This window comes from Monodon monoceros, unplaced genomic scaffold (assembly GCF_005190385.1).
Source record: "Monodon monoceros isolate NGI ecotype Baffin Bay Population unplaced genomic scaffold, NGI_Narwhal_1 Super_Scaffold_11, whole genome shotgun sequence".
NCBI lineage: Eukaryota > Metazoa > Chordata > Mammalia > Artiodactyla > Monodontidae > Monodon > Monodon monoceros.
In genome coordinates this window covers 71,187,990-71,215,961 of record NW_021703767.1, presented here as the reverse complement: position 1 = coordinate 71,215,961, position 27,972 = coordinate 71,187,990, and the positions used below count along the sequence as shown (strand labels likewise).

At 37.8% G+C, this 27,972-nt stretch overlaps 2 protein-coding genes across 10 annotated transcripts in view; both read left to right on the top strand.

Moving 5' to 3' along the window:
- FYTTD1 (forty-two-three domain containing 1) overlaps positions 1–5,341 on the top strand; it is a 30,977-nt gene extending 25,636 nt beyond the window's left edge. The window contains exons 8-9 of the mRNA XM_029214699.1: positions 3,025–3,151; positions 4,799–5,341. Coding sequence (XP_029070532.1) covers positions 3,025–3,151; positions 4,799–4,897 — 226 coding nt within the window. The 3' untranslated portion in view covers positions 4,898–5,341. The remainder of the gene's footprint in view (positions 1–3,024; positions 3,152–4,798) is intronic.
- Positions 5,342–12,222: 6,881 nt separating this feature from the next.
- LRCH3 (leucine rich repeats and calponin homology domain containing 3) overlaps positions 12,223–27,972 on the top strand; it is a 115,105-nt gene continuing 99,355 nt past the window's right edge. For 4 of the 9 annotated variants that reach the window (XR_003792308.1, XM_029214135.1, XM_029214142.1 and 1 more), the window contains exon 1: positions 12,223–12,503. Coding sequence is in view for 7 of the 9 variants with exons in the window: in XM_029214135.1 (XP_029069968.1) it covers positions 12,242–12,503 (262 nt within the window). In the remaining 2 variants the exon portion in view is untranslated. Of the gene's footprint in view, positions 12,504–19,312; positions 19,327–27,972 lie in introns of those variants that run through there. The other 5 variants (XM_029214139.1, XM_029214138.1, XM_029214136.1 and 2 more) reach the window with 2 other exon arrangements.

The following is a 27,972-nucleotide window of genomic DNA, read 5'->3' as shown; positions in this document are numbered from 1 at the left end:
ACATAAATCATAGCAGTATTTTCTTGGATCAGTCTCCCAAGCCAAAAGAAATAAGAACAAAAGTAAACAGATGGGACCTAATTAAACTTAAAAGCTTTTGCACAGCAAATGAAACCATAAACAAGACCGAAGGACAACCCTCAGAATGGGAGAAAATATTTGCAAACGAAGCAACTAACAAAGGATTAATGTCCAAAATATACAAGCAGCTCATGCAGCTCAATATCAAAAAAACAGCCCAATCCAAAAATGGCCAGAAGACCTAAATAGACATTTCTCCAAAGAAGATATACAGATTGCCAACAAACACATGAAAGGATGCTCAAGATCACTAATCATTAGAGAAATGCAAATCAGAACTACAATGAGGTATCACCTCACACCAGTCAGAATGACCATCATCAAAAAATCTACAAACAATAAATGCTGGAGAGGGTGTGGAGAAAAGGAAACCCTCTTGCGCTGTTCGTGGGAATGTAAATTGTTACAGCCATTATGGAGAACAGTATGGAGGTTCCTTAAAAAACTAAAAATAGAACTCCCATATGACCCAGCAATCCCACTACTGGGCATATACCCTGAGAAAACCATAATTCCAAAAGAGTCATGTGCCACAATGTTCATTGCAGCTCTATTTACAATAGCCAGGACATGGAAGCCACCTAAGTGTCCATCGACAGATGAATGGATAAAGAAGATGTGGCACATACATACAATGGAATATTACTCAGCCATAAAAAGAAACGAAATTGAGTTATTTGTAGTGAGGTGGTTGGACCTAGAGACTGTCATACAGAGTGAAGTAAGTCAGAAAGAGAAAAACAAATACCGTATGCTAACACATATATATGGAATCTTAAAAAAAAAAAAAAGTGGTTCTGAAGAACCTAGGGGCAGGACAAGAATAAAGATGCAGACCTAGAGAATGGACTGGAGAACATGGGGAGGGGGAAGGGTAAGCTGGGATGAAGTGAGAGAGTGGCATTGATATATATATACTACCAAATGTAAAATAGATGGCTAGTGGGAAGCAGCCGCATAGCACAGGGAGATCAGCTCCGTGCTTTGTGTCCACCTAGAGGGGTGGGATAGGGAGGCTGGGAGGGAGACGCAAGATGGAGGACATAAGGGGATATATGTATATGCATAGCTGATTCACTTTGTTATAACGCAGAAACTAACACACCATTGTAAAGCAATTATACTCTAATAAAGATGTTTAAAACAAAAACACACATAATGGTCTAAAGACCTAAATTTAAGACATGAAACAATAAAACTCCTAGAAGAGAAAAAAGGGAAAACACCCTGACATAAATCATCGCAGTATTTTCTTGGATCAGTCTTCCAAGCCTAAAGAAATAAGAACAAAAATAAACAAATGGGACCTAGTTTAACTTAAAAGCTTTTGCACAGCAAAGGAAGCCATCAACAAAATCAAAAGACAACCTACAGAATGCAAGAAAATATTTGCAAATGCTGTGACTGACAACAGGTTAATATTCGAAATATACAAACAGTTCATATAACTCAATATCAAGAAAACAAACAATCCAGTCAAAAGGTGGGCAGAAGACCTGAGTAGACATTTTTCCAAAGAAGGTATACAGATGGCTAGCAGGCACATGAAAAGATGCTCAGCAGTGCTAGTTGTTAGAGAGATGCAAATCAGAACTACAGTGAGGTATCACTTCACCTGTCAGAATGGCTGTCATCAAAAAGTCTACAAATAACAAATGTCGGGAAGGATGTGGAGAAAAGGAAACGGTTGGGATATTGTTGGTGAGAATGTAAATTGGTGCATCCACTGTGGAAAACAGTATAGAGGTTTCTTAAAAACTAAAAATAGGGACTTCCCTGGTGGGCCAGTGGTTAAGAATCTGCCTTCCAATGCAGGGGACATGGGTTCGATCCCTGGTCAGGGAACTAAGATCCCACATGCTGTGGGGCAACTAAGCCCGAGCACACTGCAACTGCTGAGCACGTGAGCCACAACTAGAGAGCCCACATGCCACCACTAGAAAGCTCACCCACTCTGGAGCCCACGCACCGCAACTAGAGAGAGAAGCCCGCACACTGCAACAAAAGATCCCGTGTGCTGCAGTGAAGATCCCACATGTTGCAACTAAGACCCGATGCAGCCAAAAATAAAGTAAATTAAAAAAAAAAAAAAACTAAAAATAGAACTACCATATCCAGCAGTTCCACTCCTGGGTAGATAGCTGGAAAAAATGAAAACACTAAATCAAAAAGATATGTGCATCCCAATGTTCATAACAGCACTATTTACAGTAGTCAAGACATGAATGGATAAAGAAGATGTGGGGTGTGTGTGTGTGTATATATATATATATATATATATGTGTGTGTATGTATACATATATATGTATGGTGTGTATATATATATGTATATATCTACATACATGTATGTATGTATGTATATATGTATACAATGGAATATTAGCCATAAAAAAGAATGAAATGCTGTTATTTGCAGCAACCTGGATGGACCTAGAGAATGTTATGCTTAGTGAAATAAGTCAGAGAAAGACAAATACTATATGATATCATTTATATGTGGAATCTATTATAAAAAAATAATACAAATGAATGTATATACAATGCAGAAACAGACTCAAAAGGGGAGAGAGAAGGGAGAAGGAAAAAATTAGGTGTTTGGGATTAATGTACAAATTACTATATATAAAACAGATAAGCAATGAGGATTTACTATGTAGCACAGGGAATTATACCCATTATCTTGTAACAACCTATAATGGAATATAATCTGCAAATACTGAATCACTATGCTCTATACCTGAAACTAACACAATATTGTAAATAACTATACTTTAAAAAATAAAAAGAACCAGGTTTTTGGTTTTTTTTTTCTTTTGAGAATGTAAATAAGATAGCCTTCATACATTTGAACATGGGTACAAGTCAAGATGTCTTATGTACCAAATGATTTATTTTTCTTCTTTTGATTGTTAAACTGGTCTCTTTTTAATTTTTTTCTGGTAGAACTCAGAAACCACGATTAACTCGTACTGCTGTGCCCTCATTCTTGACAAAACGGGAGCAATCTGATGTAAAGAAAGTTCCTAAAGGTGTCCCCCTTCAATTTGACATAAATAGTGTTGGAAAACAGGTAAATTTTTTTTCCCTGTATTTCTCTGGGCTGTTCACTGAAAACATTTTAATTAACAAAACAAATGTTGTATAATGAATTAAATAGGATATCCTAATGCTCCTCAACCCCAGGAAACCACTGGTCTATCTGTTTTCTGTCTCTAGATTTGCCTATTTCAGACATTTCATGTGAATGGGATCATATAATATGTGAACTTTTGTGATGGGCTTTTTTCAGTTAGCATAGTGTTTTCATGGTTTATCCATAATGAATATCAGTTGTGTTTTTTTTTATTGCTGAATAACATTCCACCATATGGATATACTGTGTTTTATTTATTTATCAGTTGATGGACATTTGGATTGTTTCCATTCTTTGTCTATTGTGAATAATGCTCCTCTGAACATTCATGTACATATGCTCACACAAAAACCTGTACATTCACATACATTTGTGTGTTTGTATATGAGTATATGTTTTTATTTCTCCTTGGTAAATACCTAAGAGTGGATTGCTAGTTCATATTGTAATTCTGTGTTTAACCTTTGAGGAAGTACCAGATTGTTTTCTGGAGAAGTAGCTGCAGAACCATTCCTACCAGCATGTAAGAGGGTTCTGAATATTTCCATGTCCTTGCCAACATTTGTTATTATCTGTCATTTGATTTTAGACATTCAGATGCAGGTGAAGTGGTATATCTCACCATGGTTTTGACAGTTTTTGTATTAACCTTGTATCTTGTAATCTTGCTAAAATTCATTTACTACTTTTAGTAATTTTATAGATTACTTAGGATTTTAGAGTTTCTTTCCAGTCTTTAAACCTTTTCTTTTTCTTCTTTATTATAATGGCTGAGACCTTCAGTTCTGTGTTGAGAGCATGTTTGCTTGCCTTGTTCCCAGGCTTGAGGAGAAAGCATTAAGTTTTTCACCATTAAGCATGATGTTAGCAGTAGGTTGTTTTTATCAGATTGAGGAAGTTCCCTTCTATTTGTAATTTGCTGAGAATTTTTATTTGTTGCATTTTGTCATTGACATAAGAATCTTTGGAACTGAAGATAAGAATTTCTGTATGGAAGGAAATTCGACCAAATTTATTTTGCTGATTTTTATTTTATTTTGTCACTTGTTACTTTCCTTTCAGAAATGAAGTATAATTGTGGTGCTTTTTCTGCTATTAATCAAAACCAGATTTTGATTTGAATTTGATATAAGTATTTGTAATGAACTCAGAAATTAAAGAAAATTTGTTTCAAAATATTCACAAATCTAAATAACTTTTATCAGAGGCATCACTAGAGTTGGTGGCAGTGTTTGCAGACCCTAAAAATAATTCAAATAGAGAAATCTTTGGGTATATACTTGTAAGCATTACAGTGTATGTGTTTTATATAGTACATAATATTATAATGGTTAGGAGATAGGGTTTCTGAGTCAGTTTCAATTCTAAAGCTGCAAGTAGGCAACTTAACTAACTTCTCTAAACTTCACTAAATTCACCTATTTCATATGGTGTTTGTTAGAATTAAAGGAGTTCATACATATAAATATTCAGGAAATGTTAGCTGTTTTTACTGTGAATCACCATTATGATCACATTATTGTTCCAAAGCAAATGTGGCTTACAGTTAAGTTGTTAATTTTTGTTTTGTTTCATTTTCTCTAGACAGGGATGACTTTAAATGAGCGATTTGGGATCCTGAAGGAACAAAGAGCCACTCTCACTTTCAACAAAGGAGGAAGCCGCTTTGTAACTGTGGGATAGGTCCCATGTCAAAGGGACTTTTGAGTGATGACTCTTTTAAAAATCGAATTCTTTGAAGAGTGCATCACAGAAATTCAAGAAACTTTATTTCAAAATATTCACAAGGCTAAATAACTCTTATTTTTTATTTTTGAAGTTGTTGTTTTTTTTTAACATGTATAAATAATGCCCTGAAAGAAAAACAGGGACTATACCTATATGTTCTTAAAGATTTCATGGTTGGCCCAGGCAGAACAATTCTCTATTTGACTTCTTTGGTTTCTCATGCAGCAGAAAGAAGGCGGAAAGATAGAAATTGATTATTTTTATGATAGTGGTATTTAGGATCTCATCACCTTTGCCCATTGTTTTACACTTTGCCATGGTAAATCTTGGTCTTCAGGATTTGAAGTAGGTCCCTTTGTTGCTGTCACTTATTCTTTAATAGTGTTGATGTAATAAGTGCAATTGACTTTTCTTCATTAGGGATATAAAAAAATTATTAGAATTCCAGTTTGGGGGTTTAAGGTTTATGGGAATATCTGAACTTGGTTCATTTTTCAAATGTTTAGGTTAATCCTCCAGAGTTTAAGGATTAAGTAAATTAAGGATTAAGTAAATCCTTAATGCTGAACTTTTAACAAGAAATGTGACTCTAGGCATAGGCTCAGTTTAAAATGTTAGTGTTTTTAGTGTTTGAAAGCTATAAGTGGGTGTTTACAAGGTTATCTGATAGCCTCCTCTGAGGAAAGTCTAGTGTAAAAATCTGATAATTTGTGTTTAGGAAATGAAGAAAGCATGAGAGGAAGTAGCAGGTGGAAGACAGGTAACTGAGGAGAAAAACTTTAAAACCTAGGTCACAGGTATACTGTTTGGATTTAGTGTAGTCTTGAGTCTAGTGTCCACAAAGAATTCTTCAAATGATATTTAGAATAATTATAATTTTAAAATGGATTGAGTCCCTTAGATATTTTGATAGTAAAATTAGCCATAAAGCCCTAGACTTCTTTTTAGATAAATTAAACTTTAAGTTTGCTAAATTAAACAGTATACAGCTCTAAAAATAAAAATGTATATGTCACCAGGTAAAAAGTGCAAAATGATAAGAGTTACATTATAACCTTGTTTTGTACCTTTGCTTCTGATTTCTTGTATAAAGTTCAGGCATTTATGGTGAGAAGAGGGTTTTCCCCCCACACTCTGGAGGGTTAGGAGGAGTTAGTTCGTTGTGCCAAGCTAGTGCTAAACGTCCTTAGATGGTTGTAAATTATAAGTTAGGGTATAATGCCAAAACGCAGCAAAATAGACTACACGTTACAAGTTTGGTCATTTTGAAGCTTAACTTTCTGGTTTGCTATAATGTTGAAACCTCTAAGTAGGTGTTAGTTTCCAAACAGTGTATTATTAGTGTTGATTTTCCCTGTTAAAAAAACACGAAACATTAAGTTATGGCTTCTGCCTGCTTTGCGGTGTGTACTAGACTTCATCGTTGTCTCTCATGCTCCTTGGGTTACTTGGTTTATGCTAGCCACGGAAAGCTATCAATAACAGTTTCCTGCTTATACCAAAGAATTAAATCTGATCCTTAATATCTGGTATTTTGCTTGTAAGTCTACTGATAAGGGATTATTGGAAGCCAGTCATACAATTTGAAAGTAAACTGTAGTCTCTCCATAGGCTGAGGACTCAGTGCAAAACGTTTTTGCAAGTATGAATGCTTAGATTCGATCTATGAACAATACATTTTAGACTGGTTGAGAATTACTGGTAACTTATTTTGAAGCAAAGGGAAAACAACTGAGCACGAGTTTGCTGTCTTTAGAACAGTTTGTGAAAATATGGTATAAAGATGTTTTCGTTTTCTTGTTATTTTAAATATTATTGTACAGAGCTATTATTAATGCCTTTTTTTAATCTTAAAAATTGCCCCAAATATTGATATTAAGTGTATCAAACAAAGTGTCTTTGGTATATTAAACTTTTGCTCTTCATGCATCTGTAATTCATTTTCTTTTTAAATACAGAATCTTGCCTTTGTTACAGCCAAATTAAAATTCTTTTTTTTTTTTCAAATTAAAATTCTTGAGTGCTAACATGTTGTATATAAACAAAAGAATATGCTTTTTTGGAGGAAAATTTTCCCTTCTTGGAATGTGGTTATAATTATCCTTTTTCAGTTCTTAAAGCTTTTTTTTGTTTTTTTAATAGGATGCAACTTAAATTTCCCTTTGCATCAAGGTGTATCCAAAACATTGATGCAGTGCATCACAAAATGAAAGTTTATATTTAATGAGGAGATGCTTTACACTGTACTTTTTGGCATTTTTTGGAAAAGTTGCATTTAGATTTATTCTGAAGCTGTTCATTTTTAACAAATAAAATATTACAGGTCTTACATGGTTTATTCTTAGCTGTAAAGATTGAGTTGTGGTTTTTAGATTGTTCTGTGTTACAAAGAAGTTTGTAATGACTATAATTTTTAGGGTTTGAAAAGCTACCTACCAATTAAATTGGTAAATCAATCTAGACTCATATTGACCTCCCACTAACTACCTTTTGACTATTTCATTCATAGCTCCAACAGGAAGTAGCCAGGAGGAGTTAGAATAGAGAATTGAATTTACTTAGAATGCAGTATATTAGACTGAATGAGCCTTTAGAGATCATCCAGCTTAACCCCTCTTTTTACATCTTGGTTCAGTGAGACCCAACTTTTCAAGACTTGTGTGTGGTAGAGTCACTTTTTAAGCTCAGATCTTTTAATTATCAGTTCATAATAAACTTCCTGTGAATTGAATACCCACAGAAAGTAGTGGAATTGTGTGTGGCTTGTCAGATACCTAAGAATTGGTAGTAGCCATGCTTTAGCCTTTGTAGCACTGTAAGTAAATACACTCTGCCAGTGATGACTATGAGATTTCATCACTTTGGTATTCCAATTAGGTAGACCTATTAGAAAAGGCCAGTGCTCCTAATCAAACATTATGTATTTTTTTCTAATAGGCATAAACTTCGCCACAATTTTAATTATAAGCAAATCATAAAATACTTCTGGGCTTCCCTGGTGGCGCAGCGGTTGAGAGTCCGCCTGCTGATGCAGGGGACACGGGTTCGTGCCCCGGTCCGGGAAGATCCCACATGCCGCGGAGCGGCTAGGCCCGTGAGCCATGGCCACTGAGCCTGCGTGTCCGGAGCCTGTGCTCCGCAACGGGAGAGGCCACAACAGTGAGAGGCCCGCGTACCGAAAAAAAAAAAAACACTTCTAAGTTCGAAGAAACTTAGACTTTATTGCCCAGTGGTTATTTTTTGTTATAATAGATACGTATATCATATTTTGCTGTCATAGCTTTGTAATTCACACAGCATACACAGTGTCAGGGTAACTTTTGTTCTGATTTATATTACTCTAAGGAGATAAGAGGAGAGGAAATAGCTGACTTTGCACTACAGAGAATGAATACCATACATTCTGAATGCAGGCAGTATTAAGGCAGAAAATGATTCCTTTATTTGTGATCAGTCTACCTTCAAAGTTTCATCAGAATTACATGATTACTTGTTTTTTGCCGCTGTAAAAAAAATGAAGCATGTGATTTAAGCTTTCCTTAAAATCAGGTTCTTTTTGCATAATCAGTTTGGAGTTAGCCCCTTTTTAGAAATGATAACAAAAAACCTGAAGCATTTACAACAAGAATTTTGGACTATTGCAGACCATTAATAGGGATTTAAAGATTTGTTTATAAATTGTTGGCTTCGAATGTTTCTTTTTTTCCCTGCCATTACAGTTTACTTTCTATCTGAAATCTATTCAGCTAAAAGCTTGATAAAACAAGGAAATGTGATACCATTCTGGAACTGAAATTCCTTTTTCTCAATGTATTTGGATGAGGTTTACTATTGTTTAAAGATGAATAGGAAAACTGTTTCCGTAGTGTGTATGTGTTTAATTTCTACTTCCACTTCTGTTTTCCTCTAAGAAGAAAATCACATTGTCTAAATTTTCTTGTATAAAGTTTTAAAAAGTCAACTATTAGTGATTCTTATTAAAGGAGTCAGAAAGGGTAAGACCAAACATTTATTGAATATATTCAACAAACCAGTTTCTGTGCTTTATATTTGAAGAGAGTGGGATTGGCCAAGATTTTAATCCTACTGCTTTGAGTTTATAAAGTGAGACCTTAAAGGAGTAGCCATAATATATTTCTAGTGAGTGAAGGTAGGGAAAGGACTTTATTTCTGCATGATGGGAGATGCAGAGCTGGAGAGAGTTACTGAGATTGGAGTGAAACTCTTGTCCCTAGTGTTCAATGAGTAAACTTTCAGCCTGTAAAATACACAAGAAGAAGCAGGGAAGTTCTCTATATTATTCCTAACATTCAGTAACCCCCATTGCCTATTTTTTCATCTCCTGCTTCCAGACCACAGAGCAGTAGTGGAATAAGTTATAAATCCTTGTATCCCTTTTGCTCACAGCCTTTTTTTTTTTTTTTTTTTTTTTTTTTTTTTGCGGTACGCGGGCCTCTCACTGTTGTGGCCTCTCCCGTTGCAGAGCACAGGCTCCGGACGCGCAGGCTCAGCGGCCATGGCTCACGGGCCCAGCCGCTCTGCGGCATGTGGGATCTTCCCGGACCGGGGCACGAACCCGTGTCCCCTGCATTGGTAGGCGGACTCTCAACCACTGCGCCACCAGGGAAACCCCCTCACAGCCCTTTTGCAGCTGTTTCTCATCACTTTTTTTATTCATCACTAGACTCTGGTGAATGCCCTACAATGACTCCATTTCCTTTACCTCATTCTCACAAGATGATCTTGTCCCTTGCTTTATGTAGAATATTGAGGGAGTAGGATGAGAATTCCCTCATATTCTACCTTTACTTTGTAGATGAAGCTACAAATCCTTAGAAGGCTCAAAATTAACTTCTTGATCTATCTTTTCTTCCAGCCTTTATGTAGGACTATTTCTCATATATTAATAATAGTATATATATAGCATCTTCATTTTTCTTGTATCCACAGGCCTCTGCTTTGGCCTTCAAATATCTACACACTTAATGTCTACAGATATTTTGGCCTTAATGAGACCCTGTTCTCAAAAATTGTAGTTCTTTTTTCTCCTAACCTCCTCTGCTGTATTAGCACATAAACTCCTATTGATACACTCAGCCTAGGATATGGAAGATAATTATATACAGTTAAACATATTAAGGACCTTAAAATCTAATTGGCTAGACAAAGTGACAAAAGTCTATAAACTTGGTCAGAAGTTCAGAGACCAGGATTAGCATGGTATGTTGTAATTATAATGAGATGTGCAGGTAGATAGGAAGAATGAGGCCATATTGTACAGAATTTGTCTGAAGAATTTGGTGTAAATGTGGAAGGTAATAGGTAATCAAATATAGATGACATCTGTGCATTTTAAATATCTGGCAACTTTCTATAGCATTGTAACATTAATATGGAATATATGGTTATGCTTTTAATTATTGTGGTTGAAATAGCTCTAAAAAATATAAAATGAGGACCTGCTCTTTAAATAGCTTAAAGTCTTTCTAAGAGTAAAAGAACAATTTTAGGAGTCCAGAATAACAGAAACCAACTCATGCATTGGATAAATGTTACTTGCCAGGGATGACCATGTTCATAAGAGACATTGAATGAGGAACTTGTTGATGAGGAAACTAGAGCAGAGTATCAAGAATTCACAGAACAGGGCTTCCCTGGTGGCGCCGTGGTTAAGAATCTGCCCGCCAATGCAGGGGACACGGGTTCGAGCCCTGATCCGGAAGATCTTACATGCCGCGGAGCAACTAAGCCTGTGCGCCACAACTACTGAGCCCTGTGCTCTAGAGCACGTGAGCCACAACTGCTGAGCCCGCATGCCACAACTACTGAAGCCCATGCGCCTAGAGCCTGTGCTCCACAACAAGAGAAGCCACCGCAATGAGAAGCCCGCACGTGGCAACAAAGAGTAGCCCCTGCTCGCCACAACTAGAGAAAGCCCACGCACAGCAACAAAGACCCAACGCAGCCAAAAATTAATTAATTAAAAAAAAAATTTCACAGAACAACTCTCCGAGCAACCAATACTAATCAGCTTTGGCACCGAGATTAAACATTTTTACAATCTTTTCCATGTAGGAGTTGGGTAAAGTTTCATTGAAGAGCTCGACCTTGAATGATGGACAGGATCTCTCTAACCTTATTTTCTTTTGCTCTCTGACATGAACTTTTTGGCCTGTGGCAATGTTCTCCACAAGAACCATTATAAATCATACCTGGATGTGTTCATGCTGATATTCCTTTAAATGGATTTCATAATTACATAATAATCTAGGTATTTCCCACAGAAAATACTAGTTGATTGTAGGGGAGATATACATCATTTAGCAGGAATGGCTTAAATGTGTGAAAGAAACAAGAATATGCTGAAGACTGGTTGCAGTATATGTGAGGTCTAATTGGTTTAAAATGAAGTGGTGGGAATTCCCTGGCGGTCCAGTGGTTAGGACTCCACTGTTTCACTGCAGAGGTTGCGGGTTCAATCCCTGATCGAGGAGCTAAAATCCTGCAGGCCACGTGGCATGGGCAAAAAATTTTTTAATCAAATGGAGTGGTATTTTCTACTTTTTCAGTAACTGAATGATTTAAAAAAAAAAACTTCAGTTCTATATTTCCCACATATAGATTATGGTCAGATCATTTTCTCTTCCTTAATTTTGGTTCCAAACTAAAATTTTAGACTTCAATGCCGTTCACCCAGCTTTGTTCAACAAAATTTTGCTTAAAGAACAGGTACTATTTAGGGTGTTTGTTTTATTTTCCTTAAGAAGCTATTTTGTACAAGGAAGAAGCTTTATACAACCCTTTCAATGAGAATTATGAAGTTTGGGAGCCAGGTTAACACTTCTTTTTCCCTCAGGCAATAATAGTTAATAAATCCACAAGTCTCCATTAGGATCATTTGGCTTATAGAATGACAGAAGTCGAACGTTTCTCCTCTCACTGCCAAAGTTTCTGGCAGCAACGGTGTTAAGCCTTAATATTTACTCTAATCCTCCAGTGTTGAGGAAGGAAGGTAGAGAAATTCTGGTGAGAAACGTTGTCTGGAAGATTTTTTGTGGAGGCATGTTAGAAAGGCTGCTGGGAGCCTAGAGTAGGGAGCTGCTCCAGATTTGTGAGTTCCGTTTTAATTTCCCTTGGAAACCTCACGTGGGCGGAGGCCAGCGCCTGGATGTGCGGGGCGGCACTGAAGCCCTGCCCATCAAGGGACCCGTCCGGGGTCTGTAAGCCCCTTTCCCCGCCCACCCATCATCTGGCCGCGCATGCGCTGAGCCGGCGGGCCGGAGAGTTGTCGGCTGGGAAATGGCGGCCGCGGGCTTGGTCACTGTGGCTACTGCTGCAGAGTACTCTGGCCCAGTAGCGTCGGGAGGTAACCTCTCCGTTGTTAACTGCGGCCCGAACTCCGGGGCAGGCCCAGGTCCTGGCCCGGGCTCATGGAGCCGCTCCCTCGACCGAGCGCTGGAGGAGGCGGCGGTAACCGGGGTGCTGAGCCTGAGCGGCCGGAAACTGAGGGAGTTTCCCCGGGGAGCGGCCAACCACGACCTGACGGACACCACCCGGGCGGGTGAGTGGGGTGGGGGGTATCCCTGCCAACAGGAGGCCCGGGGCGCGGTCGGAGGCCGCCGCAGTCGACGCGGACGGAGAATCGCGGGTCGTTACGTTAACTGGTCCCATTACTCCTGGTCTGGACCCGGGTACCGGGGAGAAGCCGACTGCCCCAACCCACCCAGCCCTGGGGCCTGCGGGCCAGACCCCGAGCCTGGGGCGAGGCGGACAGCAGCATCTCTTGAGAAAGAGGGCCATAGGGGACTGATGGGGAGTGTTTTACTCTCTTAGAAAATTAACTTGTGCCGCTGCTGAGGTAGACCCTTGCTCCGCCCCGGTTTTTGCAGGCCCTTTCGTATTGGGGATGCCAAATTGACTTTACTAAGATTTAGGTTTGTAACACGCTCTTAATCGGAGTCGCATTGGTCGCTGCATTGTCAGGAAAGCATGACTCCCGCATAGGCGTTTTTTTTCAAGAGTTGTTGTTTTTAGTGTGAACCCGAACGCTTTAACTTTTCTTTCTCCCCTTCGTCTAGGTGACTTACCAAATGTACTTGCAAAAATAACGAGAGCCCACCTTCAGACTCTCACTCCTTTCCTCTTTCCTCAGGCCCCCTTAAAAAAAGTTGAAGGAAGAAAACTGTTTAGAAAAGATGCATAGGTTGCCCACCGTATCTGTATTTAATGCTTTTTAAAAACAAACATCAGTTTGCCTTATACATATTTTTTTAACACAGAAAAGAAAATAAATTAGGTAGTATTTGGTTTTCTTAGTTGTAGAGAACAATGTCTGGTTACTGAGGTGTTCAACATAATATGTTTCTCTTGTGTTTAAAATATAGCTTTCTCAGGGAGTAGATTAAAAACAGTCAATCCCCTTATATATAGTGTGGTATGATGTAATTATTTTCATATACCTTTCCTAAGGTGTTAACTTCTCCTATGTTTGTGCACTTATTAAAGATTGCTAAGTATTACATATGATTCACTTATTTTAGAAAGATAAGCAAAACTGTTACACTACTTCAAGAAACTATTCTTTCCAAAGAAACTTTTGCTCTAGTGTAAAATGGAAGGAATCAAATACCTATTTGTTTAATCTCTTTTTGGAAACAGTTGTACTGAATATAGTTTGTATTTTTTAGTGAACGACATTAAGATTAAATTTCCTTGCTGATGTAAATATGAGCAGCCACTTGGCTTTTGCATGTATTCTGAGAGACAACATCTAAAATTGTCATTCATACCCCAGATTTCGCGATTCTGTTCAGGAGATGGCTATATGGCATATGACTGTTCAGGAGATGGATAGCATAGTGATTTCATATGGGCATGAGTCATTTCAGTATTAGTACATTAAGCGTGGAGTTAAAGAATACGTTGATCACAGGAGTTTATCTGGCTCACTATCTTACCTGCTTTTAAATAGTTCTAGGACCAGTGTGTTTCGCCTTTAAGAAATATTTTTTTAACTAACAAAACCCAAAGGCATTTATGAAGAATAATAAGTAATCTCAATGAATTTTTTCCTTACTATGCCCTGAATTTTTAATTTGTTATTATCCACACTTATTTTTATTACTTTAATAGTTTCTTTATAAACCAAATTTTTTGTTGGCTGACATTTTATCTGGCCAGAAAAAGTGTAGAGGGGAAGAAAAAGATTACAAGGTACTTTATAACCTATTAGACTAGATTCATTTCTAGCATGTTAGAAATATCACTTATTAAGTGTAAGAAATTTTTGGCAGACCTTGGTAAGTACAAAAATACTGAAATATTCTCTGAATTATTTTAAAGAGGTGATTTGATGTGGATAACATCATTGATTGAGTTTTCACTGTTTACTATTCATTGGTAGGTGTTTAAAATACATTGCCTTGTTAAATGCTTAACAACCAATGGATTAAATATTATTATCCCTCATTTACACATGAGGAATCACTCAGAATTTACAGATGAGTCACTCAGAGAGAATCATATAAATAATATTAGTGGTAGAATTTCAGCCCGGTTCCATCTTACTCTTTTCTCTCCACTATGCCACACAGCCTTTTTACGTACAGATAGATATCACCATTCCTGTTTTTACAGATAGTGAAACCAAGGTTGGGAGAGAAAGATAATTTGCTCAAAGACCTGTAGCTAAAGGCCAAGGAAGGTGTTGTTAGCCGGGATTTGAGCCTAACTGAAATCCTGTTTGAGGTAACTCCAAAACCATAGACTACCTGTTACACAGGGTGCTTTGAATTCAGACCCAACTTTTGTTAGCTAAAATGTTTTGTTTGGGCCCTATAGAAAATTTAAAGCCAAAAAAATTATTTGAATGTTATATTAAACTTGCCACACAGTCTGTTCTTTCCTAATATATAGAATGTATCTGGTAGAGCTGCTGCCCTTACATTTTAAGAAACAGCACATATTATCCATACCATTTATAACTTTACATGATTAGAATTCATCATGCAGCATTTTTTTGAGGTTTTCCCCTTCTGTTTGTTTTAAAAGGTAGATCTTTAGAAAAAGGGAAATATTTATTTGGGAGTGAGTTACTTGATCCAGTGAACAAGGAAAATCTTAAAAGAAATCATGAAAGACTTTTGGGGGCAGAAAGGTTGTAGCTTGGATTTGGGGAGGCAGAAATGAGAAGGAAGGCCATTCCAGGCAGTGGAATGGGTCCCACCCCGACACAAGGGTGTGCACATAATTCAGGGTTAGCTAGTCAATGTAGTCCATCCCTTTGGCAACAGTGATGGTTCAGAGATAGGCACATTTTCCTGTCAGCACATGAGAGAGTTAATTTTTTATTGGAACTATTGAGAAAGAGGCATGCTTTGAACTCTGGGGTTGCTGAGAGAATAGAATGTGAACCTGGAGCTTGCCAATAAATTGAAAGCAGAGCCAAAAGATGGAAAGAGTGAGGCCAAGTTCTGATGGTAACCTTTGAACTTTTGGATCAATAGCCAGGCCTTAAGTTAGCGGTATCCTTGGACTTTCAAATTATGCAAGCTAATAAATTTCTTTTATTGCTTATTCTGAGTAGACTTTTTGAAACAGAATAGGAGTCCTGACTAATACAGTGAGACTGCTCTTGATGAAGTTGTGGGGAGGTCAGCTTGATCAGAATAAATGGTTGGATTAAAGAATATGAGAGCTATCTTTTGCATTTGAGGCAGCTAGATTGATGATAGGTTTGGAGAGAGGGAGAGTAGTCAACAGTCATTCATTCAACAAACATTTATTGACTAAGGGATTTTCAGGTGTAGATATACAAAGAGGACCAAGACACTCCCTGTCCTCAAAGAACTTAAGGGATCTAATGAAATAGAATAAATAGATGTAAAGATTATTTGAATTGTCTAATAATAGCAAAACTTTATGTGTAAGGCATTATGCTAGGTAATACAGTGGAAACAAAAACAAGAAGAGACTCTAACCTGTAAGCATTAAAAATCTAGTAATTTGTTTGGCCGGCTGCAGTAACAATCCAGGAATGAAAAACAGAGATCACATTGGAAAATAAAAGTGTACAAATGCTGACTGAATTTATTTTTTTTTAAAGAGACAGAATGCATCAAGTTGACTGAGCTATTAAACCTGTAGGACTAGGAAGGTGGTAATGCTACTGATAATAATAGTGAACATTTATTGAGCTGTTAGCATATTCCAGGTATTGTACTAAGCTGTATATATAAAATGCACATACAACAACCATGAGTTGTAAGTACTAGTTTTAACCCCATTTTACATATGAAAAAATGGAGACTTGAGATTAATCTGATCAAGGTTACACAGCTAATAAATGACAGAACTGGGATTCAAATTCAGATACATCTGATCCTGAAACTTCTGTTTTTGATAACTAAGCCACTGACAAAGAAGTTTGCTACACAGTTTCTTTAGTTTGCCTGATACCTTTAAGTGTCTGGTAGCGCATCTAGTTAATCTTTAGCAGCAAATAGAAATGTAAATCTGGAACTTTTAAGAGTGAAGTTAGAACTATAGCATAAATTTGAGACAGTCATAATGAAGAATTTATCTGATTCTTGGAGAAAGAGGGTCACTGACAACCATGGGGTACACCAGCATTTAAAAAGGCAAGAAGAGGAATCAGCCTGAGAAAAAACCATAAACAAAGTTTTGTAACCAGGCCTGTACTAGAATTAGGAGAATCCTAAAGCCAAAGGAACCGTAGTAACCATCTTAAGTTATTTTACAGATGAGAAGCAGTCTCAAAGATTAAGACTTTGTTTAAGATTATATGTAGTGAAGTGGTGCTGTTTTACGGAAGGCAAATAGGGTCATAGTCGAAGGTGTAAGAAATCTTTTCTGAATGGAAGATCGAAAACAAGGAACCAAGGATTCAGCTTTGGGAAAAAGCCTGTGGTTGATGGCAGACGGGGAAGACTAAGATTACACAAAAAAAGGAAACAAATTGAGATGTAGTGGGTGAGCCAGGGTAACACAGTCTTATTGAAGCCGTGAGCGTTAAGGCTTTAAAGAATTGTGGGGGGTGGGGGTGGGGGCGGAAAAAAGAACTGGGTACTTATTTCCCATGTAAAGAAGAATGAGGAGTGCCTGAAGCCATTTAATTTTTCAAAAAAGCAATCTGTAAACCACAAAATTATGGTTTTGTTAGTCTTGGAAATATGCACTGGAATGCCAGGTCTTAAGTGGAAATCATATTTTTCTTGGATCCTTATTTTTGTATATTTTGTATCAACCACAGTATATGTACTGTGAATTTTTCTACAACAGTGCTGTCCAGTATGGTAGCTACTAGCCGTAAGTGGTTATTAAAATTAAAATAAGTTAAAATTTTAAAATTTTGTTCCTGGGCTTCCCTGGTGGCGCAGTGGTTAAGAATCTGGCTGCCAATGCAGGAGACACGGGATCAGGCCCTGGTCCAGGAAGATCCCACGTGCCGCAGGGCAACTAAGCCCGTGTGCCACAACTACTGAGCCTGCGCTCTAGAGCCCGTGAGCCACAACTACTGAGCCTGCGTGCTACAACCACTGAAGCCCACGCACCTGGAGCCCACGCTCTGCAATGAGAAGCCACCGCAATGAGAAGCCCGCGCACCGCAACGAAGAATAGCCCCCGCTCACCGCAACTAGAGAAAGCCTGTGCGCAGCAACGAAGACCCAACGTAGTCAAAAATAAATAAATAAATAAAATTTTTAAAAATTAAAAAAAAATTTGGTTCCTTAGTTGTACTAGCCACATTTCAGGTGCTTAGTAGCCACATGTGTCATATTGGACAGCACATTAGACAGACCTATTGTCTGTCTGTTATGTTGGACAGCACAAATAATAGAATTTTTTCATCACAGAAAGTTATATTGGACAGTGATGTTGGGGCATACTGCCCTGAATAGAATTGAAATTTTCTTCTGCATTATTTATTTTATAAGTCATACTTCTTTGGGCAGTGTCTTTCTATATCCGTGAATACAATAAGCCACCATGGTCACTAGAAATGAAAACACCTAAATATGTTTGAGAAGGCCAGAGGCAAAGGGAGGAGGTAGCAGCAAATGGGGGCTCAATCATAATTACAAGATCTTTGCTAGCATCTCAGGGCTGGGAGGGGATATATAATTTTTTCTTTTAGAAATATCTTGTTAAAGGCTGCTGTTAAAGCATGTCATCTTTGTTAATAGGGGCATTAACTATATATCTGACACATTTATCATCCACTGAGTATTATGTGTTCAAATCAGGAAGCTTCTAAGAGCCTTAGCAATAAGAAAAGAGTAGAAAACGCCAAAGATAATTTTATTTGATTAATCAGACTTTCAATTTAGTATACTTAAAAATCATTCCTTCCGATATTAAGAGTTGTACATGCTCATTGTAGTACAAAAAGTTATAAAGAAGACACTAAAGATCATTTGTAATTCCACTTACCAGAGACAACTGGTAATGAAGCCTGGTTTGAAGTTTTCAGACTTTTTCTTCATGAAATATACATTCTCGGGGCTTCCCTGGTGGCGCAGTGGTTGAGAGTCCACCTGCCAATGCAGGGGACACGGGTTCGTGCCCCGGTCTGGGAAGATCTCACATGCCGTGGAGTGGCTGGGCCCATGAGCCATGGCCGCTGAGCCTGCGCGTCCGGAGCCTGTGCTCCGCAACGGGAGAGGCCACAACAGTGAGAGGCCCGCGTACAGCCACAAAAAAAAAAAAAAAAAAAAAAAATATATATATATATATATATATACACACATTCTCACTTTTTAAAAACTAAAACTGGGATCATACAAAGGCTGTTTTATCATCTAATATTTTTTCACTACATGAGATACAATATCAGAAAATATAGATCTGTAGCATAATTTTTAATAGTAGTCCACTATAGATATACTGTCTTTTAATTGACCCTCGTGACACACTTCGGGATTGTTTCGACTCTCACCATTACAAATGATATTGCTGAGAGTAACTTAGTGCGTATGTCTTTGCAGACTTGTTTAATTATTTCCTTAGGATAAATTCCTAGAAATATAACTGATTGGTTAAAAGATAGGCACAGTTTTAGGGTTTTTTAAATACAGATTGTAAAATTGTGCTTCCAAAAGGGTTGTTCAGCTTAGATTTATACCAGTAGCACATGAGTTGTCTTTACTTTGCACCCACTGATTTTATTCTTTTTGATCTGTGTCCGTCTGATAGATGAGAGATAATATCTCCTTGTTCTGTATTCAGTGCATCTTGAGGAGTAATTTTTACTACAGTAAGAAAGTAGTATATAAATACAAGGGGAAAATATTTATTCTATTTTCTTCTATGTCCTTTTGTCATAGAACCAGCTGATGACAAACAATCAGAAGCTCTTTGTGCAAGTATATAAACTCCTGTATATTTAATTTGAATTCCTTTGTAATTGTAAGAGTAACACATATTTATTATAGAAAATTTAGAAAAACAAAATACACAAGGTAGAGAAAGGAAAAAAGGAATAATACTACTGCATAGATAAATCACTGTGAACATTTTGACATATTCTTCCAAGTTTTTTTTTTAATGCATGTATGTATATATTGAAAAACATGGTATCAGCTTTTTGTGGTTTGCTTATTTCCACTTCATAGTATATTAGAAATATTATGTCATATCTATTAACATTTTCTTATCATAGAATTGTAATGGTTCCAGAGTATTTAATTGTATCTTTGTACTTAACCAGATCCCTTTTATTGGGCATTTAGACTATTTCTAATTTTTTATTGTTATAAATAATACTATGAACACTTTATATATATAACTCTTTGCTTACATCTCTCATTATTATCTCTTATTGGATAAATTCCTAGAAGTGAAATTGTTCTAACAAATTATATGCAACTTTTAAAATGTTAAGTAAACATAATTTACAAACAAAATTACAAAAGCAGTTACTCATAGAAACAGTGTTGCATATTGTATGTAATTCAACTAGGTTTATAGGCCACCCACAAAAAAAGTAATTTTTTTCTAAACACGAAAGTCAGCTTAACCACATTTCATACCTCTTTATACCTAAAAACCGTGATCTCCCGCATGTCTCTCTCTCTCTCTCTCTATGAAGAGTGTGTGTTAATGACACAAATTTTTATTGAAGTACCTCTAATCTCAGAGAAGATCTGGGGTATAGAACTTGAAGTTGCCTTAATAGGGAACTTGAAATTTGAAGGCTTGGAATTTTATTAAGAATTCTACCCTATATTATATGTTCATGCTTGTTTTAATACAAATCTGTGGCTTCAAATTACCCACCATTAAGGAAGACCAAACCAAATAAGTTTCTATAATGTTATTCTGTTGCTTTCTGTAATCCACCTCTCCCCCCACCACCCCCAGTATGCTAGTTCCACAAGTATAGATATAATATGGTATATACTACTACTCTTTATAACAAGGTTTCTGTGGAAATACGCATATTGAATTGCAATGTGGGATGCTAAGAACACATCTCAGGAAACAACATTTATAACTCCCCTCTTATAGCTTTACCTCCTGTTTGGAATGAGAAATCCTAAAGCTCTAATATAGTCTCATCCACATGCTTCTTCCTTTCTCTTCTGCTTGAGGAACAGCACAATTTTTATATTGTACTGACACAATGGAAAAGACTTAAAAAGATTACTTGTGTCCTTCCCCACCCCCACTCCCCTCCCCTCCTGCAACAGACACATGTTTTATAAAGAGAAGCAGAGACCATGGGGAAGATCATGGCTGTTGGGTATAAAGCCATCTGAAATAAGATTTAAATTTATCTTTGGGGAAAAATCTGACCTCAACTGTACTGGCATTGTTTTTTAAATGGGAGGGTAAATAGTAGGATGGTGCCTTTAGGAGAGGTGAGAAGATGTGTTATAGATCATCACAAAATCAATGTTGAGACTAGAAGAATGGCAGCAGTGTTGGGGCCAAGGATTTGTTTCCTAGGGTTCATTTCCTTTTACCGTGGCTGTATTTGGGGCTAGATGGTTAATATTATCGCATATTATAACGTGAAATAGGACTTTTGAGTAGTAACATACGTGTTCATTATTTTTTCAGTTCATTTATGAAGCAGTTATTCCACTGAAGCTCGGAAGAAAATATATGGTTAATATGGTAATTCACAAAAGGAACATTATGTTGAGTTCCTAAAGTAGCCAGTGATATCAAATGCAATGCTACTAATTTTAGAATCATAAAACCAGTCCTAAAAATTTAAGGCATTTCCTTACTTTTAACTTTCTCCCTTGCTCCTGTAAATTTGTAGATTTTTATTATTTGAAGGAAATGTTAAACCAAGGATTTTAACTGGTTAAACATATTTCTTACAAAAACTAGGTAATTGAGTTTTTTCATTAAAAACGGGTTTTTAAAAATGACCTACAATCATAGAGAGTGAAAATATAAGCCACAGAGTAAGAGATTTCTAATAAATACAAAAAACAAATGCTATCCAGAATATGTATAGAATTTCTACAAACAAGAAGATAACACAATAGAAAACTGAGAAAACCAACTGGTACTTCACTAAAGAGGAATTACAAATGACCGATAAATATGTGAAAACCTGCTCAATCTCATTAGTAATCAAGGGAATGGAAAATAAAACCAAACTGAGGTACTTCTCACAGATTGACAGTCCCAAGTACTAGAAAGAAAGTAGAGTTGTCCCTCAGTATCCTCAGGGGAATGGTTCCAGGACCCTCCACAGATACCAAAATCTACGGATGCTCAAGTCTCCTATATAAAGAGGGCATAGTATTTGTATATAACCTATGCACATTCTCCCATATACTTTAATTCATCTCTAGGTTACTTGTAAGATTTAATACAATGTAAATGCTGTGTAAATAGTCGCTGGTGCATAGCAGATTCAAGTTTTGCGTTTTGGAACTTTCTGGAATTTTTTCCCCAAATATTTTCAATCCGAGGTTGGTTGAATCTGCAGATGCAGAACCCACAGTTACTGAGGGCCGACTATAGAGAACTGGGGGCACTCATACAGTGCCAGTGGGAGTTGAAACATACTTAGTAAAGTTGAAAATACACATACTTTGTAAGCCAGAAATTCCAGGCTCTGAGGTACATACCCCAGAGAAACTTGTAGAAGTACACCAGGACATATGTATAAGAATGTTCGTAACATTGTTCGTATTTGACAAAATAGAAACAACCCAAATGATCATCAATAGAATGGGTAAATCAGTTATGGTATATTTATGTGATTTCACAGCAGTGAAAATGAATAAGCTACAACTGCATGTAATTACATAGATGAACCTTGGAAACATGTTGAGCAAGTGAAGTATATGACACTATATATGCAGCACAAATATATTTAAATAAAGTTCAAAAACAAGCATAATCATTCGTAAGTGCTAAAACTAAAAGCGCAAGGAAACGATTACCATAAAAGTTAGGATAATGGTTACTTGTAGGTGAAAGGGAAAACGTTAGAGGAAAGGAGGCAGTGGGTTAAAGGTGCGTGTATTTCTGAAGTACTGAAAATACTCTTTTTTTTTCCTTTATAACATTATTTTTTCTATGCCATTTACTTGTTGCTTTTTTTTATTATAAATTTATTTATTTTTGGCTGCATTGGGTTTTTGTTGCTGCATGAGGGCTTTTCTCTAGTTGCAGCTAACGGGGGCTACTCTTCGTTGTGGTGCACGGGCTTCTCATTTGCGATGGCTTCTGTTGTTGCGGAACACAGGTTCTAGGTACGTGGGCTTCAGTAGTTGTGGCACGTGGGCTTCAGTAGTTGTGGCTCATGGGCTCAGTAGTTGTGGCTCGTGGGCTCCCTAGAGCACAGGCTCAGTAGTTGTGGCGCACGGAGTTAGTTGCTCTGCGGCATGTGGGATCTTCCGCGACCAGGGCTTGAACCTGTGTCCCCTGCATTGGCAGGCAGATTCTTAACCACTTTGCCACCAGGGAAGCCCGAAAATACTCTCTTCTTTAACCTACATTCATCACCTATATGGTTGTTCACTGTATACTTATTTTAAAAATTGTATATTTATGGTTTATTTACTTTTTTCATGTACTTCTTTATTTAGGCTTACTTATTCATTCTTAACTCGTGTATTACTCATAGCACCTCTTCTTTTTTACCTTCTCTTTTTCCATCTCCTCTCTTTACCATCCCCCTTCCCCAGTCAGGCACTTTTCTTGCTTCACAAAGAACAATATTTTTTACTGTCACAATGAACAATATTGTCTTTTTTCATACTAGATTGGGAGCTTCTTAAAGAAGGTATATTAGTTTTCTCTTGCTGAATAAAAAAGTCATTATAGACTTAGCAGCTTAAAACAACATTCATTTATTACCTTACATCTCTTTAGGTCAGAAGACTGGACTTAGCTGAGTTATCTACTCATGGTCTTACAAGACCAAAATCAATGTGTGGGCCAGGCTGAACTCTTATCTGGAGTCTTAGGGGAAGAATTTCCCGGATCATTCAGATATTGGCAGAATTCAGTTCCTTGCAGTTATAAAATTGAGGCCCCCATTTCCTTGCTGGTTGTTGTTTTGGGGCTGCTCTGAGGTTCTGGAAGCTATCCACATTCCTACAACATGGCCGCCTCCACCTTCAAGCCAACAGTGGTGTGTCCTGCTTGGAATCTCTGACTTCTGCTATCAGCCAGAGGACTTATTTGATGAGATTGGGTCTAGCCAGATTATCTCTCTTTTGTTTAATTCAGAGTCAGTTGATTAGTAATTACTTAATTATATCTGCAAAATCCCTTCTGCCACATAAGGAATGTAATCAGTGTATATTTCATATTCACAGTCCCAGGGATTAGGGTGGGAGATCTTGGGGGCCAATTTAGGATTCTTCCCACCATAGACGGTTCTGTCTCACTTTCTTTTTATTGTACATCACTTAGTACAATACCAAATATCCTTTGAGTGTTTATTGTTTGGATGCGTGGATGGGTGGATGGGAGGGTGAGGGAATGAGAGGGCAAAAACAGGAAATGAAGAGCCTATTCTCTTTCTTAGTTTAGGGAATAGTGACAACTGACTTCTGTGTGACTGGGTTTAATGAGGACCCTTGGCGCTTCAATGATATAGTAGGATTCAATCAAAACATTCTCAAGCATAATACCAGTGAATATACTTGCCTTTTATGTCAAAAGTCAGGTATTCAGGCCCTCTTTAATTGGTGTCATAGAGGATAAGAGTGATGATGTTATTGATACATGTGCTAAGAGTAAGTACCCCAAAATATAACCAGTAGCAATTGAGAATTTTTAGGTGTTTGAAAATTTTCAAAATAGGACCTTGATTTGCTAATAAAAGAAGTAAAACAAATTTTAAACTCCTTACAGTGAAGTAGGCTTTCCATGTATATTCAGTATTTATAACTTTGAAAATTACTAGTTTTTGTAAGGCTCAGATATCCAAAGAGACTCTTAGCCTGGTAAATATGTGATCCTTTTTCTAGATCAATAACATTGTGATTTCTGGTCATCTATTATCAAGTGACAGACCATACTCAAACTTTAGTGTGCATAAAATCCCCCATTGCAATTTTAAAAACATGTACATTCCTGAGTCCAGACCCTAGAGAGTCTGATTCAGGAGACCTGGGGTGGGGTCCATTAAGCTGCATTTTTAACAAGCAACCTGTTAGTTCTAGGTGCAGTTGGCCTAAGAGCTACCACTTAAGAAATTCTTCTATAGACTCTGCTACTTTACTCTAAAATTCATTTAGGAAAATAGTAATTTTTCACTTCCTAAAGATATCTTGATTAGGTAAGCCAAAGATTTTATTCAATTGAAAACAAATTTTTTAAGTATAAAATACAGACTTTATTTTGCAAAACTGGGTACTTTGATGTAGAATAAACACTTGAAAGGTTGGTTTATTTGTTTTAAAGGTAGTGTCACTGAAGAACTGTGTTGTTACAAATAGATAACCAATTTACATGAAGAAATAGACTATGAAAATTGAGCATGTATGGTTAGTCAGGGTCTTAGTTACGAGCAGCAGAAACCAGCTGTGGTTATGAGTAGCCCACAAAATCTCTGGGAGGACTGGAGAACCAGGCTGGAAGGATAAGTAACCAGGAATAATGCCCAAAATCATGTGCCAGAACTTATCCTGTGAAGACACCACAAGCATTGCCACCTGGGGACAGATACCTCAACTTGCACCACTAGCACCAGTGAATGATAATGGATGACTCTATACCAGCACTGGAGCGTTTGCCACCACTACCTGTGAAAATTGGGATGTATTGTTTCCATTCTGCTTCCAGTTCAAGGTAAGGGGAGGATGTGTCTGCCTGGGGGAACCTAGATCATGTGCCTGTGCCCCTAGCTGCAAGAGAGTTTGGGAAAGCAAGCATACTGTGTGGCATTTTTCAGCTTCTGTTGAGGTAAGAACTCTTTCAGAAAAGGAATAGTGTTTAGATCCTGGGCAGCCTAAAAAAATGGCATGTGTCTAACTACAAGTTGTATTTAATACTAAAATCAGGTAACCAGTCAGGCCTTTAGTGGAGTGTATAATTATCATAATGCACAGTAAGCAATATATATGACGTGACGATAGGCAGTTTACCGATTGTAATTAGTGTAACTTTTCTACAACTAAACGTTCTATTGCTTGTTCAGTTGGGAGAGGAGGAAAAGATTATTAATTGACTCTTTTCAAGGGGTACCTTCAGTTTTCCTTTTTTTTTTTTTTTTTTAATTCTGAGAGTACCCTCAGTGTCTTTTTAAGATCTGAAGGCTGCATTAATTTCAGAAGAAGGATGAACAGTGTTGCCTACCTCCTGTCCTTTCAGTTGTCTGCTGTGTCCCAAATCCCAGTACCTAGGGACAGTATTCTATTGTCATTTTCGCCCCATAGTAAGAAATTTTTGACAACAAATGTTTATTTATATATTACGTGCATATACTAATATACTAAAATTATATGTATTATAAAATAGACATGAAACATAAAATTTAAGGGAGAACTTAAGCATAAATAGAAATAAAAGTTCTAATGTTTTTCTTCCACACTCCAGTGGATCATTTGATGTAGCCCCTGGCTAGTAGGCTCACATTCCTCCTTTAAAGACTGCTGTGATTCAGACAGTGATTAGCCTCTTCATGATCTTTCAGTAGGAGAAAGGGAATTTTTTTTTTTTTTTAATTTTTGGCTGTGTTGGGTTTTCGTTACTGCGCGCAGCCTTTCTCTAGTTGCGGCGAGCGGTCTTCTCATTGCATGGGCTTCTCTTGTTGCGGAGCATGGGCTCTAGGCGTGCGGGCTTCAGTAGTTGTGGCTCACGGGCTGTAGAGCACAGGCTCAGTAGTTGTGGCGTATGGGCTTAGTTGCTCCGCGGCATGTGGGATCTTCCTGGACCAGGGCTTGAACCCGTGTCCCCTGCATTGGTAGGTGGATTCTTAACCACTGATCCACCAGGGAAGTCCTGGAGAAAGGGAATTTAATGTTAAATATCCGAAAGCACTCTAGGCCCTACTTTGAGGCAATATGGGAAATGGGAGACCGTCTGAAGTATGGAACCCAAGGGTAGAGAGCTGTGACCTCTTGAAAAGGAAGGATATTAGAAGACAGAGACTTAAGGAATTTCTTGAAGCGATGCTAGAGATGACGAGGGATTCCTTTTATAGCATGTACAAAACAAACTATTGTGTATGTGAAGTGGGCTGAGCTGCTCCCATGGATTTGAAGGGGTGGGGTTGAGTAGGGTAGGGGCAATGTTACTTTGGGAGTAAGAAGATGTTTCTTCTCTGACTGCTTTTAAGATTGTTTTCCCTTTGTCTTTGATTTTCTGCAGCTTGATTATGATGTGGCTTTCTTTTTTTTTTAATACTTATTTATTTGGCTGCGTTGGGTCTTTAGTCGCAGCACGCGGGATCTTTCGTTGCCGCACACAGGCTCTTCATTGTGGAATGGGGGCTTCTCTCTAGTTGTGGCACGTGGGCTGTAGAGTGTGCAGGCTCAGTAGTTGCGGTGCGCGGGCTTAGTTGCCCCGCAGCATGTGGGATCTTAGTTCCCCAGTCAGAAATAGAACTTGCATCCCCTGCATCGGAAGGCGGATTCTTAACCACTGGACCACCAGGGAAGTCCCTGATGTGGCTTTCTTTATATGTGTCCTACTTGAGGTTTGCAGAGCCTCTTGCATATGTGGATTGAAAAATTCTTGGTTGTTATTTGGTTTCAGTAACACAAGTTTTTCTGTTTTCTTGGTTGACAAATACTATTCAAAGTCATAATTACTCTTTTTGTTATGACTTGCTTTTCCTAGGGTACTATTATTACATAGTATCTTCTTTTGAAATTTTCAAGTATGATCTATGGGTCTATAAAGTTTTGTTATTCAGAGTGTGGTTTATGGGCCAGCAGTGTGGCATCACTTAGGACCGCAGTCCCCAACCTTTTTGGCACCAGGGACCAGTTTCATGGAAGACAATTTTTCCATAGACCAGGGAGGTGGGGGGGTGGGGTGGTTTAGGTGGTAATGTGAGCCATGGGGAACCATGGGGAGCGGCAGTCTGCATCTTAATAAGACCCCCAGGTGCTTATGAGAACATTACAGTTTAGAGAAGCACTGCTCTACAGGTAATCAGGTAATTGAGGTTGCTCTTCTTTTCCCAGAGGGTCTCTGAGCTTAGTAAGTAGTTGACCCCAGTTATTCTAACCCCATGCCACAGAGGTCAACCAAATTGAGCACTCTCAACACCAGTCTGTTAAAAAAAAAAAGGGGGGAAAGGTACACTAGGCAAAGAAGAAAGTTATGCCACCAGTTACTTTGTTCCAGGATATGATATGCTCATGATCTGGACATATCATGGATATGTATATGGCTAGAATTAAATGTGATGTTAACAAGTCCTTTTGGACTGTGCCTTGGCTCAGCTGGGCCACTGCCAAAGTTACGCTCAAAAGGTAAAAAGAAGCCTTAGTATGTCATCCTATAGGTGTAGTAAGGATGCCAGCTTGTGCAGAAACCCCAACCTGTGTCCACAGCTCAATCTTCTTGTGTTTTTT